Genomic DNA, 18,860 nt, shown 5'->3' on the forward strand with positions numbered 1-18,860 from the left:
GTATTGAATTTTATGCCCAAACGCGGTAAGCCCACAGATAATATGCTTGTATAATCTTTTGGGAGGCGAACCCAGGCCAACTTAGGGGTTGCAGCGCTGATAGGAGATCCCAAGATTTGCAGGTTCAAACAAGCTTGGAATCTTAAATTCTATGCTTGTTTTGATTCTGTTGGGTTTCCGCTTTTTCTGTCTTTCATCAGCATCAACCACCACGGCCACCATGACCCTGCAAAAAGTTCATATGTGAAGCTCTGAATTTATTTCTCCAGTACTTGGGAATGAAACTTCATTTTCTTTTTTTCTGTTTCTTGTTGCTGTTAATTTATGGTTTTTTTAACTCATACGTTGACGGATTCAACTCCGAGAGTACCGAGATTGTGCCTTCGAGTCCTCAATGGATTGATTTCAAGTCCCCTACTCGAGCTGGAGCCCGGTCTCTCAAATCATCGTCGTGAGTTTCGGCTCCTCCTTTCACGTTCTTTTTTTTAAAATTTTTGTCTATTTTTACGGGGATAAATCCTGCTCTAGTTTAGGATTCTATTGGATTTCGTTTACCCTTTTCGTGGATTTTTTTTTTTCAATCGTTTGATCAAAATATATACTTTTGTGGGTTTTGTAAGGGGGGTAGAATAATATTGAAAAAAAAAATAATAAGCCTTTGTTTTGTTTATTTTATGGGTTGCCTTTTGTGGGTTTTGGCAATACACCTTGAGATCTACTAAATTTCTCCGCTTAGTTGAATTGCTTGTGTAATCTGTTTCTGGTGGAACCCTGGGATTTGCTTAATCCCATTACGCGTGGAGCTGTGCTTTCATCACATAATATATAAGTATTAACTCTGCCTTATCCTTAGAGCATGATTTTGCTTTTATCACAGTGGTATTCTGATGATGACATGTGAGATATACCTGCTAAAAAAGAATGTGCGATAGGCTTACCCTTAGAGCATGATTTTGCTTTCTCTAGATTGGTTTTAACTAATGGTCCCCATCTGATACATTATTTCGCTTTTGTGGATAAATTGTTCATGAAATTTGCCTACAATTGACTGTTTTAAGAGCTGCATAAGCTATTGTGACTCAAATTCTGTAACTTTGCCATACCTTGCAGACATCTGGAAGATTCTGCAGAACTAGTTGCGCTCCCTAATGGAACAATTTATTTTGAAGATACAGCTTCTGGGAAAGTTTTCTGGTCATTTTCATCTGGAGCACCAATATACTCATCATATCAAGCTCCATTCCATCAAGATAAGGATAAAGAAAATGCCTCCGGACCAAGAACTGGATTCTTTGTAGATTATGGAGATGACTGGCAACTGTATGCACATGGAAAACACTCTAGTGGAGTGGTATGCCATATGCCTAAGAAGCTTATTCACATACAGAGAATTTTGTTTAGGATTGCCCAATGGTGGTTTTCTTCCCCATAGAGATTAAGCTGCCAGTTTTCTTCTGCTTTTAACATTTACTTTTTTTCCATGTTTGCATACATCTTAATCATTGATACTGTTGCGCTAACAGAAACTTCAAATGAATATTGAAGACTTCATCAAAATTACACCACACATATCAGAAGATGGGTCAGTTATACTTGGATCTAAGACAACTACAGTGTTTGTGGTTGAAGCTAAGACTGGAAGACTTGTTCACACTTATAAGTCACTTGATACTCCATCCACATTGCAAAGAGATGAAGAAGGGAGTGCTTTGCATGATGACAATAAAAATAATAAGGATCTGGTAATGTCTGGCTCTTCAAGTACTGCTCAAGTCATATACATCACAAGGACAGATTACACACTGCAAACTTTTGGTTCAAATTCAGACAATGTTTCTTGGAATATGAAAGTGGCCATGATTGAGGCTGCTTTTCTATGTAAAGATGTTGAGAACTCAGAAACCACATTAAACTCTGCTTATGACCTTGGTTCTGAAAGTGGAAGTGATTTTGAGGTGTTTTTGTCATGTCAACCTAGAAGAATGATGGTTCGAAGACAAGGTAAGCCACAGTCTTCTTTTGGGGCTGCTCATGGTGACGAGAAGCTTCCATTGCCTGCATCAAATCTAATGCTTCCCTCAGAGCCTGGTGTTGACAGATCATTAGAGGATCATCATGAAAGAAGGATGCTTACGGGGTCTGCTTCAAATCCTGTGCTTGCGTTGGAACCCAAAGTTGATAAATTGTCAAATTTTCATCCCAATGATGGGAGTGAAGGAATGCTTGCTTTGCCTTATGATTCTGGGGTGGTTGATGTGCATGATGCAAGATTGCTTTATGAAAATGTGTTAAACATGCTCATTAAGTGGTCGACAGCTTTCATTTTGATTGTGGTCATCATTCTGTTGGGCTTTATCTATCTAGTGGGTAAAGAAAAGATTGCTTCAGAGAAGCTGTCCAGTAGTAGTAGTTTAAAAGCTTCACCTTCTAAAAGGAAGAAAAGCAAGAAATCAGGAAAGAAAAATGGCAGTGTTGATACAAAGGATGCAGATGGATCATCTGAAAATGGGGATGGACCTGCACTCAGTGAAGATGATGACACAACATTCTTGGACCTTAATAAACTTGTTGATAGTGGCACTGATGGACATAGAATTGGCAAGTTATTTGTATCAAATACAGAAATTGCTAAGGGAAGCAATGGTACCATTATCCTTGAAGGTATATATGAAGGTCGACCTGTTGCTGTGAAACGCCTTGTTCGAACTCATCATGATGTGGCATTTAAAGAAATTCAGAATCTCATTGCATCAGATAGACATCCAAATATTGTTCGTTGGTATGGGGTGGAGTATGATAAAGATTTTGTCTACCTATCTTTGGAGCGCTGTACATGCAGCTTAGACGATTTGATTCAGATATTTTTTGGTTCCTCTCTAAACCAAATCTCCGGTGAGGACCAAGCTACTAGAGCCACAATTGAGTATAAACGTTGGCTGGATAAGGTGAAGGGTATAATGGAGGACCTTAATTGGTGGAAAGAAAATGGCCATCCATCACCTCTTCTATTAGCACTAATGAAGTAAGCAAACAATCTTCCTGATTCATTAGCACTTTATGCTAAAAAAAAATTACTACTGACTCCTGACATGGATGTTTTGTGCCTTATATTTCTGTTCTGGTCAATTATTGGCCGGCCAAAATTAGATAATCTTATCACCATGAGCAGTAGTATTTTTGTGCTTTTGTGTAGATTGCAAAATTTTTATTTAAATATTAATATTTAGTTTTTGGTTCTTCGTTAATAATTTTTCTCGCAATGGACTTCCAGGGGATAGAGCTAGGCTTATACCATGCAGTTTTGAGTCCTTAAGTGGCTGAAATATACATATTATCTCTTAATCAGTGAGTAAATGTTATGAAATCAGAACATATCTTTTTTTTTTTTTTTGGAATTTTGTGTTTCATTTCAATTACATTAATTCATGTTTCATAGCATTTTTCTTTGATCTGATTCTTTTACAAGCAAGGTCAATGTCCAGAAAGCTTTTGGTGATGTCATTGTAATGGTTTGCTGTCCAATGGTTCTATTGGTCAATGATTCATACTAGAGGATGCGTTGTAACCAAATTTTGTGAGAATACCATAGATTGTTCCATGGTAATGGGATTGTCACACCATCCTTGGAAGACATTCATGTCTACGTTGTTTTATTATTATGGCCAATATTGCCGAACTATGCTTTAGGTATGTGCAAGTAATGGTATTTGCAATGACTTAGTTGATGAAATATTTATAGAATTTATAAGTTCATTACTTCAAGTTATGGCACTTCAACCTTTCTGACCTTTGTGAAAATAGTTGGAGGCAAGTTGCCTATGTCAAATATTCCTCAAGTTGAATCAATTGAACAAAGCCCCTTTGTGATATTTCTTGCTAGCACATGGCCACCTATGTTATTTTCTGCAAGATAGTTTGATTCTTGAGGTTCACACTGCTTTCTTTTCTGCTAATGCTAATTGATTTTCTTAAAAGAATCATTTAATACATTTTATCAAATAGTTTAGAAAATTAAGAAATTTTGTATTAGAAATAATTATCATTTTTTTTTTATCATGGACATTATCTTTTATCTTTGCAAAATCACAAAAGATAATGGTATTTTTAGGGTAAAAATTTAGAGGTGCTAATTTTAATGGAAGAAGTAACAGCAAACCACTAGATGGTATAGTTGAAAACCTCTTTCAAGTTTAATGGACCTAGGCATTGCAGTGTATGCACCGACTCAAGCATCTTTTTGATCTTTTTCATATTTAATCTGTAAAACAGGGATGTGGTTTCTGGGCTTGTGCATTTACACGAATTGGGTATAATCCATCGAGACTTGAAGCCTCAAAATGTATTACTTCTTAAAGAAAGATCTTTATGTGCGAAGCTTTCTGATATGGGAATCAGCAAGCGTCTTCTTGGGGATACATCTTCATTGGGTTATAATGCTACTGGTAAGTGATATTAATTGGTTAATTTATTTATTGTTATTATTTTTATCTGGTTAATTTATTAATATCCTTAATTTCTGTTTGCTACACGATAAGCATTTGGGGTCAGTGGCCCGTTCATGTAAAAAATTTCTCATCATTATCCCAAGTCATCTTTGTCAAGTCATGATAGAAATGAATGATCCAAGGGGAGGTGTACTGACCTTGTTTGTTCTCCTAATCCTAATTTCTAGTCACGTGAAACCTAATTTTTCGTGGTCAATTTACCCCGATAATTGACTACTTAATTTGCAGGCTGTGGCAGCTCTGGTTGGCAAGCACCAGAGCAGCTTCTTCATGGACGCCAAACACGTGCAGTTGATTTGTTTAGTTTGGGTTGTGTCCTCTTTTTCTGTATTACTGGTGGTAGACATCCATTTGGGGATCGTCTTGAACGTGATATCAATATTGTCAAAAACAAAGTGGATCTTTTCTTAGTTGAATACATTCCAGAAGCTGAGGATCTTATTTCCTGTTTATTAAATCCTGACCCTGAATTGAGGTATAATAATTACTTCATTTTCAAATTTTGTGTATGTTGATATTTGTAGCATATGGCGAACATTGCGGCTACCCTGCTATAATAAAATAAAACTAAAAAAAAAAAACTCATTTTATATCTCTCTAGCATGGGAAGCTATATCCTTTATAGTTGTTCTGAAGTATTTATTGAGAATCTTCTTTGATATGTGGTTAGGCCAAAGGCAATAGAAGTGCTGCGCCACCCAATTTTTTGGAGTTCTGAAATGAGATTGTCATTTCTTCGCGACACTAGTGACAGAGTAGAATTGGAGGATAGGGAGTCTGATTCTGATCTCTTGAAAGCATTGGAGAGTACTGCACCTACTGCTCTTGGTGGAAAATGGAATGAAAAGATGGAACCTGAATTTATCACTAACATTGGCCGCTACAGGCGATATAAGTTTGATAGTGTTCGGGACTTGTTGCGAGTCTTGCGAAACAAGTTGAATCATTATAGAGAACTACCCAAAGGAATTCAGGTTTGTTTCTCAAAGCAAGAAACATGTTAAAATATGAGTTGCTTGGGTAATTTTTCAAGGATTGAGTACATACAACTATAAATTTATAGTGCAAGCAATCTAGCCTGATAATTTTTTAAACAAAAGGGAAAACAGGTCTGATCCCTTGAGAGCTATAAACCTGATAAATTTCTCAATTTTGTTTTCTCTTGTCCAACAATTCTCCTTTTCAGTTGTGTTATAATTAATTTTATTACAATTAATATGTTATGAAATACTTACAATATTCCACTTACCAAGAGGTCACCTCCCTAACTAGGAGGTTGGACAAGGCTCCAATGTAGGTGGTAGGCAGGTATGGCATTCGATGGTCCTGTACACAGATTATCACTGCTTTATTAATGAATCTATCTCAGTGTTATTGCTACTGAGCCTCACCAACTGCCATGTTAGCCGGTTAGGCTTCCATTAATTGGATTACTAAATACCATATACTATTGTATCAGAGGCTTTGATTTGAAGGGGAGAGAAAGGGGGAGAAAAGTTCGATGGTTATTGAATCTCCTTGATGAAATTTTTAATGTGAACTCCTAACTTGTAATAGGCATAAACCATTTTGGAAGCCATAGCCTAGATTCAGTTTGACACTACACTAACTATTCTAAGTGTGGTAAAATCAATATGATCTTACTTGAGTTTCCATTTGAGTTTGAGTTTGAGTCTACATTATTTTACTTAGCTATGGTGTATGATTTAGTGGCAGGAAGCTTACTTGGATGTGCACTTGAGTTCTTTTCATTATTCTGTCCTTTAAATTCATGTACGATATCTGATATGTTCTATTTTGGGTGGATACTGCAGGAGCTTGTTGGACCAGTTCCAGAAGGATATGATAGCTATTTTGCAAGTCGATTTCCAAAGCTGTTGATTGAAGTATACAAAGTTGTGTGCAGATTCTGTAGGGAAGAGGATTGCTTTCAGAAGTATTTTTAACAGCAATGGTTAAAATGTTTGGCCCGTTCTGATGTCCTGAAAGTGATGGATGTAATTGAAACTCTGTATAACTGTAAATACAACTGTAACATATATATATATACATATATATATATTTTATGAAAATACAACTGTAATCTTAACAGTGTATAATACTCCATTTACTAATCTTAACCTCTGCGCGTATTATTTTGTTCATTAATGTTCTGATAAACGCGTTGAATGAGAAGTTCCTGTCAGTTGGAAAACCTGACATGGAAGATCTGTATGTTATAACAATTCTCATCATAAAATTGGCTTGCCCTAAATGAACCAAAAGTTCCTGTTTGCACTAGTTTGAATTATACATAGAGATTGAACAAGCTTCTTCAAATATCCGAAAGATTGGTGCAGCCTGTTAACTATTAAACTCTGCAGGCTGGGGAGCGTTTAGCAAAGGTGTACCTAATGGCTTGAGTATAAAAAATCTGCAGCTTCTCGAGAGCCTTAAACATGGATACAGAAAGAGAAGAAAGGTGAAGCAAGCGTTAAGAAATAAAAGGAAATGCATGTAACTAGCACAATTACAATTTAACTAGAAAAACAAAGAGCTTAATATGTATCACATTGATCTACTTCCAGATTCTCCAATGTTGCTGAACTACTTTTCAAGAACAAAAATATAATTAATCCTATCATTTTTAGATGACAGGGGACAGGTATTGAAAAACAGTAGTAATAAAGAAAACTGGCAGGGATATTTTGCGGTTGCATGTGACTTGCTCCCTTTCCGTGACTTTTCCCCCCTCTCTTTGGAGTTACAAAGCAAGGTGTTACCAGGACCGTTAAATGTTCAATGCCTGTAATGGGAGAATAAAGCATTTTTGCTTGGTTTATCCCTCTCCTTCACTGACATAGCCTTTTCCCTCCTTCCCCAGACTTGGAAAATTAAAAAAATAAATAAATAAATAAAAATTGCATTAGTTGATATATTTGTATGTGAGTATTTCTTGATGGTGAGCAAGAGCAACTGACATTTATATTATACAAAACTACATATATGGTGAGTGGTGAAATGCCTAAAACATATAGCAGAAAAGCCTTCTGCAGTTAATTATAATTACAATTATGAAAGATTAATGCTTGTCACGCCCCTATTTGCATAGCTTAGTATATTTTACTATTCTGATGACCAGTATCGATTCGGACAATTAAGAGAATTAGAACTATACTTAAGACAACTAGATAAGCCTTGAACACAAATAATTAGTAATTACCAATTAGTTAAGTATAAATAAGAAAAACAGAATATAAGAAGTTAAATGAGCCGAGAGTCACAGCGATAGGTGACATTCTCGGAAAAGATTGCGAAGTCGATTTAAACTAAAATTTTGTAACACCCCAAAATTTTAAATTTTATGAGCATTATTGGTATTTTAATTTTATTTAAATTTTAGGAATTTTTTTGAGATTTTTCGGATTTTAAAAATCGGGTTCGATTTTTCGAAAATATAAACTTTGATGATTTTTAAAAATTAATTTAAAGACCACGTGGCAAAACTAAAAATATATTTGGAGTCTATGTATTTTTCTGAGTTTTCTGAAATTTTTTTGAAATTTTTGGACCTCGTTTTCGATCCCGAGGCAAAGTAAAAATTCAAAATTTTGTATTCTGAATCGAACCGCCGACCGAATCGATCGATCGGACCGGCCGAATCGGACCGCCTTTTCCTTCTTCCCTTTTTCTTCCCGCACGCTGCTGCTCTCTCCCTTTTCTCTCTTTTTCTCTCCTCCTCCTCGCCACGCCAACCGCCTCCTGTGTCTCTCGCCGGCGCCTCACTGCCCCACCGACCGGCCGCCGCCCAAACGGCCGGAACGCGCGAACGCCTCCTCGCACTGCTGACGCTTTCGCTTTCGACCAAAATCTAGCCGATTCGGCCACCAATTGGACCGGGTCTTGTGTCTAAAATCATCTACTCGGCGAGAGCTTTCCATAGACACCAAGAACGCCGAAATCCATCGAGCGGTTTGTCCGATTTTTGCTCGGGAAGATTTTAGCCCATTTCGACTTTTGGGCTAGATTTCTCGAAAACCGTGAATCCCACGAGAAAACCGAGGCTACCAGCACGCTCCACTCGTCGAGAGCTTCGCAACGACATAAATTTCGAATTTTTCCGACACCGTTTTTCGGTGGGTCCCACGGAACTTCGCAGTGTTTTTCCAAGCATTTAATGAGCTTAGAAAATTCTGAAAAATTTATGTACTAACCCCCATGTTATGGGCTTCATGTAGGTATCCTTGATTCGCGGAAATTCGACAGTTGACCGGGTCTGCAAATTTCGGGCCAGACAGACCCGTTACCTGAAAAGTCTCCGAATTGGACCGAGGTTTTGGCTAGCCCCCCATTGTCAGACGTCCCGAGCGCGTTCCCGAAGTCGGAATCGGCAAAGGTAAACCCGAACCTTATTTTTACGTAATTTTCTAGTGTTTAAATAGGATTAAAAATCCGTAAAATATTCGCGGTAGCTTAGAAAATTATGATTCTTTTTGCAATAGCTTAGTAATATTGCTAAGGACCACGGGGCAAAGTTTTAGAATTTTTAGAGCTGATTTGGGTAGTTTTTGCAAAAATGGTCAATTATAGGGACTAAATTGAAATTTTACATATTGTGATGGATGATTGATTTGATGGGCCCAGGAGGGGCTGTGTGATGTGATTGAGTTGTGGATATATGGATTGTGAATATAGAAGTGTATTTTGAGCCATTTTGCAGGTTGGGTAGGTCCTAGGTATAGGGGAGACTCTGCCGGATTTTTGGCACGACTTAGGACGTATTGGTCTTTTTCTTTGTTTGTATTGAGTCAAATTTATTAAATGATTGTAATAAAAATTGTCAGGTGAGCCGGGACAGCCTTCTTCCTCCGCCACCACTACCGGTGACCAATCACCAAGTCTGTGAGTAGAATATTAATTTTAATTGTAATTTCGATATTATTATATGTTCAAGCATGCCCATGCATCACTTATATGCATATATTTATGTAGTTAAACTCTAGGCACGATTTATGTTGCATTCATAACTGTTGATGTGCCATGGATGTTGTTGTGGTAATTTGGAGCAGTGTGCGTGCGTTGGCGTGCGTGTGATGTGGTGTGGACTATGGATAGGACGGGGTAGTCACGGCTTGAGTAATTCGCTGGGACCCGATCCTTCGAGGGGTAGTCACGGCTTGAGTAATTCGCTGGGACCCTCGATTTGGTTATTAAGTGGAAGTCCGAGCTTGAGTAATTCACGGCACTGGGTTGGATTTAAGAGAGTCAGATAGGGATCACCCCATATGTTATGATTGATACTACCGGGTGTGTAAGTGCTCCAAATTACCTTTTTGATGCTATGATGTGAATTTATTGCTGATGTTGCACTTCATTCCACAGGTTGCATTAGTTTTAGATAGTTATAGAGATTATGGTTAAAATTGATATTTTACTCTCTGAGTCGAACGCTCACTCCTGTTCAATATTTTTTTCAGGCTACAGGAGGATTTTATTTTGGTTAACCTGCTTTTCTCCTTCGCAGGTTATTTATCAATATTTGTGTAATTTTATTTACTCCTAGAATTTCCGCATGTGTTAGAATTATTTATTTGGTTATGGTCTGTAATATTATTATCATGTTGGACCAGTAAATGTATAATGATATGCATGTTTGCTGGATTGGATGAGGGAGCTGAGCTCCCATTTATTTTTATGAGGATATGAGTATGTGGAGGGTGAGCTGAGCTCCCCAATTGAGTATTTATTGTGTTTACAGGTCGGGTGAGTCGAAAACTCCCCGTTGGAAAGTCCATTTTATGGCCAGACTCTGTTCGTTTGTTTTCTTGATATTGGGCCCAAATGGGCCTTAGAGTTGGTTTAATGAACAGTTAGGCTTACTACGGGCCTTGGGGGCTTTAGACTGGCCCAGGTCCTAGTGCCGGTCCGGCCCATAGGTTGGGTCGTGACAGATGTAGTATCAGAGCTTAGGCTCCAGATTCATAGGGAATGTTGTCTAAAGTGTTGGGAAGAGTCTACTAGGAGTCACATGCGGAAAAATAGGGTCCACATTCGTCTTGCATTATCGTCATTGCTTCTAGTTTCTGCTTCATATATGGTGTGTAAATATGAGTCTATAGAGCTGTGTAATGAGCAGTTTTGAATTTTTGTGGGCTAATGCTGCTGAATTTCAGGAAAATGCGTAGAAGCAGAAGAGCTGCCACTGCACCAGAACCAGATGTGCCTGACGAGGTGTCGGCACAAGATGAGGCGCCTGCCCCGAGGAGGCGGGGTAGGAGGCATAGAGCTGCTCAAGTAGAAGAGCAGCTGCCCACAGTTCAGGAACAGTCTTTCATGGCACAGGGTCCCATGGACCCCATGGCAGCTACTCTAGCTGGTCTGCAGAGAACCATCGATATGATGGCACAATATATGGTCCACCCTCCACAGCAGCAGCAGTCCACCGCACCAAGAGAGGAATCTTACAAACAGATCATAAATTTCAAGAAGTTGGTGCATGGTACTTATGATGTGTCAGACGATGCATATCGGTTTTTGGATTCCTGCAGACGGCAGAATGTAATTCTGATTGATCGATAGAAGACTGATAGAGTGTATGCAGCATGTCATGGGGCCTATGCCTAGACAATGGATGAATGACTACGTGTTACCCCGGATGGAGGGCTTGACATGGGCTCAGTTTGTAGAACTTTTTATCAATCGGTTTGTGCCAGAAAGCTTCAGAGATCAGAAGCAGTGGGCCTTTGAGGCCCTAAGACGTAATGGCAGTGCAGAGATGAATATGCTACAATTTCGAATTGAGCAGATATGCCCCTACAGCAGAGCTACGAAACTATGAAGGTGAAGAGGTTCCTAAAGGGGCTTGACAGAGGTATGCAAACACGGCCATGATGTCCGATCGCCTTTGACGTGGTAGTTGATCGAGCAGACAGATAGAGATTAGCTATCTTTGTGGATGACAATGGAAGAGCAAAGAAAAACAGAGCAGAGGATTCTACCGGTGTTCCACAAATGGGTACTCCGGATAGTGGTGGCCAGAGTAATTACAGAGGAAAGGGTAGGAGCAAGAGAAGTGGTTTTAGACACAGACCACGAGGATCTGCACTGTGGTACGGATCCAGCGGTGGTCACGCTCGGTACAGCAGCCTGGTCCGGTTCAGATCCTCCTTGGCACCTTGTGCACAGTGTGGAAGAGGACATTTAGGACCTTGTTTGATGGGATCAGAGTATGCTTGTGTGTGGCCAACTGGTCACTTTGCTAGAGAATGCCCCGTGTTCAGCGAGCCACAGATGGGGTCACAAGGTTCTGTTGCGAATGTTCCTCGACAATTGTATCCGGGTGCTTCCAACATGGCAGGCAGTCAGTTCAGTGGCCAACAGGGCCGAGGACAAGGGGGACGTGGATTTGGAGGCAGATCAGGAGGTAGAAGTCGATGTCGTGGTTACGCCACTCGGGTAGGGTCAAGCTCGAGTTTTCACCCGACCCACCAGATGCTCAAGTTTCAAATACGATTGTGGTGTATTCTTCCAGTCCATTCTTATGAGGCTCGTGTTTTGATAGATCCGGGTGCTACGCACTCATTTGTCTCCCCTGTGTTTGCCATGAGGTTGGGTAGAAACCCTACAACCTTAGAATGTCCTTTGTCGGTAGCTACCCCACTTAGTGACAACATAGATGTAGACATGGTTTTTCCGGGTAGCCCAGTAGTAGTGGATGGAAAGATCCTCCCAGCAGACTTGGTCCCTCTACTAGTAATGGACTTTGATGTAATTTTGGGGATGGATTGGTTGGCAACTCACTATGCCACTTTAAACTGCAGGAACAAAAAGGTGTATTTCCACATACCTGGTGTGGAAGAGTTTAGCTTTGATGGTGACAGGAGCGTAGCTCCATATAACTTGGTGTCAGCAATTAGTGCCAGAAAAATGTTGAGGCGTGGATGCCAAAGGTATTTGGCATTGGTGAGAGATACATCTATAGAAGGTGTCAGCATGGAAAATGTTCCTGTTATCAGAGAATTTATGGATGTCTTCTCAGAGGAGCTTCCAGGGTTGCCACCAGGAAGGGAAATAGAGTTTTGTATTGATGTTGTGCCGGGTACAAATCCCATATCCATGCCACCTTACAGGATGGCACCAGCAGAATTGAAAGAGCTAAAGGAGCAACTACAGGAGCTTTTGGACAAGGGTTTTATACGTCCGAGCACTTCACCTTGGGGCGCTCCTGTTCTATTTGTGAGAAAGAAGGATGGGTCATTGAGGTTGTGTATTGACTATAGACAGCTGAACAAGGTGACTGTGAAGAACAAGTATCCACTTCCTCGGATCGATGATTTGTTTGATCAGCTCCAAGGAGCTAGATTCTTTTCCAAGATAGACCTGCGATCAGGCTACCATCAATTGAGAATCAGGAATGAGGACGTGTCCAAAACGGCTTTCAGGACAAGATATGGTCATTATGAGTTCTTGGTGATGTCTTTTGGACTCACTAATGCACCAGCAGCCTTCATGGACTTGATGAACAGGGTGTTCAAGCCATTTTTGAACCGTTTTGTCATCGTATTCATAGATGACATTTTGGTGTACTCTCGGACCGAGGAAGAACACATGTGGCACTTGAGGATGGTGTTGCAGACGTTGAGGGAGCACCAGCTATATGCCAAATTTTCAAAATGTGAATTTTGGCTAGAAAGCATCTCATTCTTGGGACACGTGGTTTCTAGTGACGGCATTCAAGTGGATCCTAAGAAAATTGAAGCTGTAACTGATTGGCTTAGGCCTACAACAGTCACTGAGGTGCGAAGTTTTCTGGGTTTAGCTGGCTACTATAGGCGTTTTGTGCAAGATTTCTCCAGGATAGCGGCTCCCCTAACTAAGTTGACCAGGAAGAATGTTCCATTCATTTGGACAGATGACTGTGAGGTGAGTTTCCAGAAGCTTAAGGAGTGTCTAACCACTGCCCCTGTGTTGACACTACCTGTGAGTGGTGAAGGATACACCGTGTATTGTGACGCCTCCAGAGTTGGCCTAGGGTGTGTTTTGATGCAGAATGGAAAGGTAGTGGCTTATGCTTCAAGGCAGCTGAAGAGGCATGAGCAGAACTACCCCACCCATGATTTGGAAATGGCGGCTGTAGTCTTTGCACTAAAAATCTGGAGACACTACCTGTATGGTGAAGTGTGCGAGATATACACCGACCATAAGAGTTTGAAGTACATCTTCCAACAGAGGGACTTGAACTTGAGACAGAGGAGATGGATGGAGCTTCTGAAAGACTATGATTGCACCATCCAGTACCACCCTTGAAAGGCCAATGTTGTGGCAGATGCCTTGAGCAGAAAATCTTCTGGCAGTTTGGCGCATATTTCAGTAGAGAAGAGACCATTGATTCAGGAGGTACATGAGTTGATGGATCAAGGTTTAATCCTAGATCTTTCAGATGAGGGGGTATTATTGGCTCACTTTTCAGTGAGGCCAGACTTGAGGGACAGAGTTAGAGTTTCCCAGCACAGAGACCAACAATTGATGAAGATCATAGAAAGAGTACAGCAAGGTGAATGTGGTGAGTTTGGATTTGCCAATGATGGTGCCCTAGTACAAGGTTCTAGGATATGTGTGCCCGATGTAGACAACCTCAGGAATGAAATCATGCTAGAGGCACACTACACACTGTACAGTGTCCACCCAGGTTCCACCAAGATGTACCATGATGTGAAGGATAGCTATTGGTGGAATGGCATGAAGAGAGACATAGCAGACTTTGTGTCCAAGTGCTTGACTTGTCAGAAGGTAAAGTTTGAACACCAGAGACCGTCAGGAAAGCTGCAAGAGCTCCCTATCCCAGAATGGAAGTGGGAAATGATCACTATGGATTTTGTGACTGGGTTGCCTCGTACCACGCGAGGATATGATTTGATATGGGTAATTGTAGATCGCTTGACCAAATCAGCTCACTTCTTACCTGTGAAGACTAAATATTCTGTGGCACAGTATGCTCGGCTCTACATTCGAGAAATAGTCAGATTGCATGGAGTTCCAGCTTCCATAATATCCGAGAGGGCTGATTCACTTCTCGGTTTTGGAGAAAGTTGCAGGAGGCACTTGGCACACAGTTGAACTTGATGACGGCTTTCCACCCTCGCATGCAGACAAATCGAAAGGACAATCCAAACATCGGAAGACATGCTTCGCATGAGTGTCTTAGATTTTGGAGGTCAATGGGATGACGGCTAGCTTTGGTGGAGTTTGCCTACAACAACGATTACCATTCCAAAGATAGGATGGCACCCTATGAGGCACTATATGGAAGAAAGTGTAGGTCTCCTCCGTGTTGGACAGAAATGGGGAAGCGAAGGTGCATGATATAGACCTAGTGCAAGACACTTGCAGGTAGTTCCTTTAATCGTGAACGATCAAAACAAATTTCAAGAGATGTAAGAGTTATGCACCCTGACGAAGGGATGTTGAGTTTGCAGTGGGCGACTATGTATTTCTGATGGTTTCTCCAATGAAGGGAGTCATGATATTTGGAAAGAAGGGCAAGTTGGCACCTCGGTATATTGGACCTTTTGAGGTTACGGATAGAGTTGGAGCAGCTTGCCTCTGGTTGAGCTACCACCCAACCTCTCTCACGTTCATCCCATGTTTCACATCTCCATGCTCAGGAAATACATTCCCGATCCTTCTCATGTACTGCAGCCGGGTGTGATAGAACTAAAAGAGAACTTGACATTTAAGGAGCAACCTGTAGCCATAGTGGACTACCAAGTGAGATAGCTGAGATCCAAACAGATCCCTATGGTTAAGATTTTGTGGAGGAGTCAGTCAGTGGAAGAGTGCATCTGGGAGTCAGAACGGGACATTCGTAGCAAGTACCCTTATCTGTTCAATGTATAATCATGTGCTTTATTCTGCCTTGTGTAAAATTCGAGGACGAATTTTCTGTAAGGGGTGAAGAATGTAACACCCCAAAATTTTAAATTTTATGAGCATTTTTGATATTTTAATTTTATTTAAATTTTAGGAATTTTTTTGAGATTTTTCGGATTTTAAAAATCGGGTTCGATTTTCTGAAAATATAAACTTTGATGATTTTTAAAAATTAATTTAAAGACCACGTGGCAAAACTAAAAATATATTTGGAGTCTATGTATTTTTCTGAGTTTTCTGAAATTTTTTCGAAATTTTTGGACCTCGTTTTCGGTCCCGAGGCAGAGTAAAAATTCAAAATTTTGTATTCTGAATCGAACCGGCCGAATCGAATCGATCGATCGACCGGTCGAATCGGACCTACTTTTCCTTCTTCCCTTTTTCTTCCTCGCATCGCGTTCCCTCTCCCTTTCTCTCTTTCTCTCTCTCCTCCTCCCCTGCCACGCCGCCTCCTGCGTCTCCCTCGCCGGCGCGCCCCACTGTCCCACCCGTAGGCCGCCCAAACGGCCGGAACGCGCAAGAACGCCTCCTCGCACGCGTGGCGTTTGGCTTTCCGGCCAAAATCCGCCGATCCGGCCACCAATTGGACCGGGTCTTGTGTCTAAAATCATCTACTCGGCGAGAGCTTTCCATAGACACCAAGAACGCCGAAATCCATCGAGCGGTTTGTCCGATTTTTGCTCGGGAAGATTTTAGCCCATTTCGACTTTTGGGCTAGATTTCTCGAAAACCGTGAATCCCACGAGAAAACCGAGGCTACCAGCACGCTCCACTCGTCGAGAGCTTCGCAACGACATAAATTTTGAATTTTTCCGACACCGTTTTTCGGTGGGTCCCACGGAACTTCGCAGTATTTTTTCGAGCATTTAATGAGCTTAGAAAATTCTGAAAAATTTATGTACTAACCCCCGTGTTATGGGCTTCTTGTAGGTATCCTCGATTCGCGGAAATTCGACGATTGGCCAAGTTGCAAATTTGGGCGAACGGACAGTTCTGGAAAAGTCTCCGAATTGGACCGAGGTTTTGGCTAGCCCCCCATTGTCAGACGTCCCGAGCGCGTTCCCGAAGTCGAAATCGGCAAAGGTAAACCCGAACCTTATTTTTACGTAATTTTTTAGTGCTTAAATAGGATTAAAAATTCGTAAAATATTTGTGGTAGCTTAGAAAATTATGATTCTTTTTGCAATAGCTTAGTAATATTGCTAAGGACCGCGAGGCAAAGTTTTAGAATTTTTAGAGCTGATTTGGGCAGTTTTTGCGAAAATGGTCAATTATAGGGACTAAATTGAAATTTTACATATTGTGATGGATGATTGATTTGATGGGCCCAGGAGGGGCTGTGTGATGTGATTGAGTTGTGGATATATGGATTGTGAATATAGAAGTGTATTTTGAGCCATTTTGCAGGTTGGGTAGGTCCTAGGTATAGGGGAGACTCTGCCGGATTTTCGGCACGACTTAGGACGTATTGGTCTTTTTCTTTATTTGTATTGAGTCAAATTTATTAAATAATTGTAATAAAAATTGTCAGGTGAGCCGGGACAGCCTTCTTCCTCCGCCCAGCCGCCTCAGTGACCACCGTCAAGTCTGTGAGTAGAATATTAATTTTAATTGTAATTTCGATATTATTATATGTTCAAGCATGCCCATGCATCACTTATATGCATATATTTATGTAGTTAAACTCTAGGCACGATTTATGTTGCATTCATAACTGTTGATGTGCCATGGATGTTGTTGTGGTAATTTGGAGCAGTGTGCGTGCGTTGGCGTGCGTGTGATGTGGTGTGGACTATGGATAGGACGGGGTAGTCACGGCTTGAGTAATTCGCTGGGACCCGATCCTTCGAGGAGTAGTCACGGCTTGAGTAATTCGCTGGGACCCTCGATTTGGTTATTAAGTGGAAGTCCGAGTTTGAGTAATTACCGGCACGGGTTGGATTTAAGAGAGCTGTATAGGGGATCAGCTCCCATATGTTATGATTGATACTACAGGGTGTGTGAGTGCTCCAAATTACCTTTTTGATGCTATGATGTGAATTTATTGCTGATGTTGCACTTCATTCCACAGGTTGCATTAGTTTTAGATAGTTATAGAGATTATGGTTAAAATTGATATTTTACTCTCTGAGTCGAACGCTCACTCCTGTTCAATATTTTTTTTAGGCTACAGGAGGATTTTATTTTGGTTAACCTGCTTTTCTCCTTCGCAGGTTATTTATCAATATTTGTGTAATTTTATTTACTCCTAGAATTTCCGCATGTGTTAGAATTATTTATTTGGTTATGGTCTGTAATATTATTATCATGTTGGACCTGTAAACGTATAATGATATGCATGTTTGCTGGATTGGATGAGGGAGCTGAGCTCCCATTTATTTTTATGAGGATATGAGTATGTGGAGGGTGAGCTGAGCTTCCCAATTGAGTATTTATTGTGTTTACAGGTCGGGTGAGTCGAAAACTCCCCGTTGGAAAGTCCATTTTATGGCCGGACTCTGTCCGTTTGTTTTCTTGATATTGGGCCCAAATGGGCCTTAGAGTTGGTTTAATGAACAATTAGGCTTACTACGGGCCTCGGGGGCTTTAGGCTGGCCCAGGTCCTAGTGCCGGTCCGGCCCATAGGTTGGGTCGTGACAAATTTTGAATCGTAAAATGTGACGCTGCGGTCCTTAGGACTATTACGAACACAGTGAAAAAGAGAAAATCACTAAAAAGAATTGTTAAGCCAGTCAAATAATTAGGTCAGAGAGCCAGAAGAAATATTGAATTATTTGTAAATTGGGTTGAACCGGCGAGGGGCAATTTGGTCAATTGACCCCGAGAGCTGAATCCTAACCTAACTGTCGAATAAAATCGAAGAAAAGAAAATTTCGGAGTCGGGAATTAAATTAAAGAACTAATGGAAAAATAAATAGAAAAAAAAAAGAAAAAGAAAAAGTGAAAAAGTGATGACATCATCATGCATGACATAATGCATGACATAATAAATCTAATTTTAAAATTTAAAAAGTAGAATAATTATCTACTTAAGTGACCAATAAAAAAAAAGGAATTAAATTAAAACAAAAATCATTTTTTTTTTGTGGGTTTTCTTCTTCATTGCCATTTCACTTCTTTCTCTCATCTCTCTTATTTGTTTTATCTTCGTCCATTGAAGCTCATTAAAAAGATTCTTAAACCCAAAAATTGAGCCATAAAATTTATAAATTTCTTAGTTAAAACTTGTAGTTGAATCTTGTTAAGAAGATTGAAAAGAGAAAATTTGAAGGAAAATTGAAGGAAGTGAAGATTGGAAAGCTAAATCAAGGTTAGTAAGCTAAACTTGAATTTCTAGTTGAATTAATTGTATTTATAGTTGGATAAGCTTAGAAATATACTTAAAATGAAATGAAAACATCTTTAGAGGACGATATGAAATTTTGGCTAGCTAGGATTTGATATGAA

General features: G+C 40.2%; 1 protein-coding gene and 1 long non-coding RNA gene across 3 annotated transcripts; both read left to right on the forward strand.

The window, feature by feature from the left end:
- Positions 1-8: 8 nt before the first annotated feature.
- LOC110672824 (serine/threonine-protein kinase/endoribonuclease IRE1a) lies at positions 9-6,649 on the forward strand. Of its 2 annotated transcripts, XM_021835712.2 has the most exons (7): positions 9-451; positions 1,111-1,351; positions 1,524-3,022; positions 4,270-4,442; positions 4,734-4,980; positions 5,176-5,479; positions 6,320-6,649. In XM_021835712.2, exons 1-7 carry the CDS (start codon positions 279-281, stop codon positions 6,449-6,451), a joined length of 2,769 nt encoding a protein of 922 aa, XP_021691404.2. In that variant the 5' UTR covers positions 9-278; the 3' UTR covers positions 6,452-6,649. The 2 variants fall into 2 exon arrangements, with proteins under 2 accessions (XP_021691404.2, XP_021691406.2); XM_021835714.2 differs by lacking the exon at positions 9-451 and having other exon boundaries at positions 1,278-1,413.
- A 1,719-nt stretch (positions 6,650-8,368) lies between these two features.
- LOC131183113 (uncharacterized) lies at positions 8,369-9,359 on the forward strand. The gene is made up of 3 exons (XR_009151267.1): positions 8,369-8,620; positions 8,723-8,880; positions 9,329-9,359. It is a non-coding gene; the product is annotated as an uncharacterized LOC131183113 (long non-coding RNA).
- The last annotated feature ends 9,501 nt before the right edge of the window (positions 9,360-18,860 follow it).

The sequence above is a fragment of the Hevea brasiliensis genome, chromosome 9, assembly GCF_030052815.1.
Source record: "Hevea brasiliensis isolate MT/VB/25A 57/8 chromosome 9, ASM3005281v1, whole genome shotgun sequence".
Taxonomy (NCBI): Eukaryota; Viridiplantae; Streptophyta; class Magnoliopsida; order Malpighiales; family Euphorbiaceae; genus Hevea; species Hevea brasiliensis.

What these genes read in the sequence shown, in the direction of transcription:
- LOC110672824 (XM_021835712.2), top strand. Translation starts at nt 279, where the DNA reads ATGAAACTTCATTTTCTTTTTTTCTGTTTCTTGTTGCTGTTAATTTAT. An exon ending in CGGTCTCTCAAATCATCGTC is followed by an intron (nt 452 to 1,110) that starts GTGAGTTTCGGC and finishes CATACCTTGCAG; the next exon opens with ACATCTGGAAGATTCTGCAG. An exon ending in AATCCTGACCCTGAATTGAG is followed by an intron (nt 4,981 to 5,175) that starts GTATAATAATTA and finishes ATATGTGGTTAG; the next exon opens with GCCAAAGGCAATAGAAGTGC.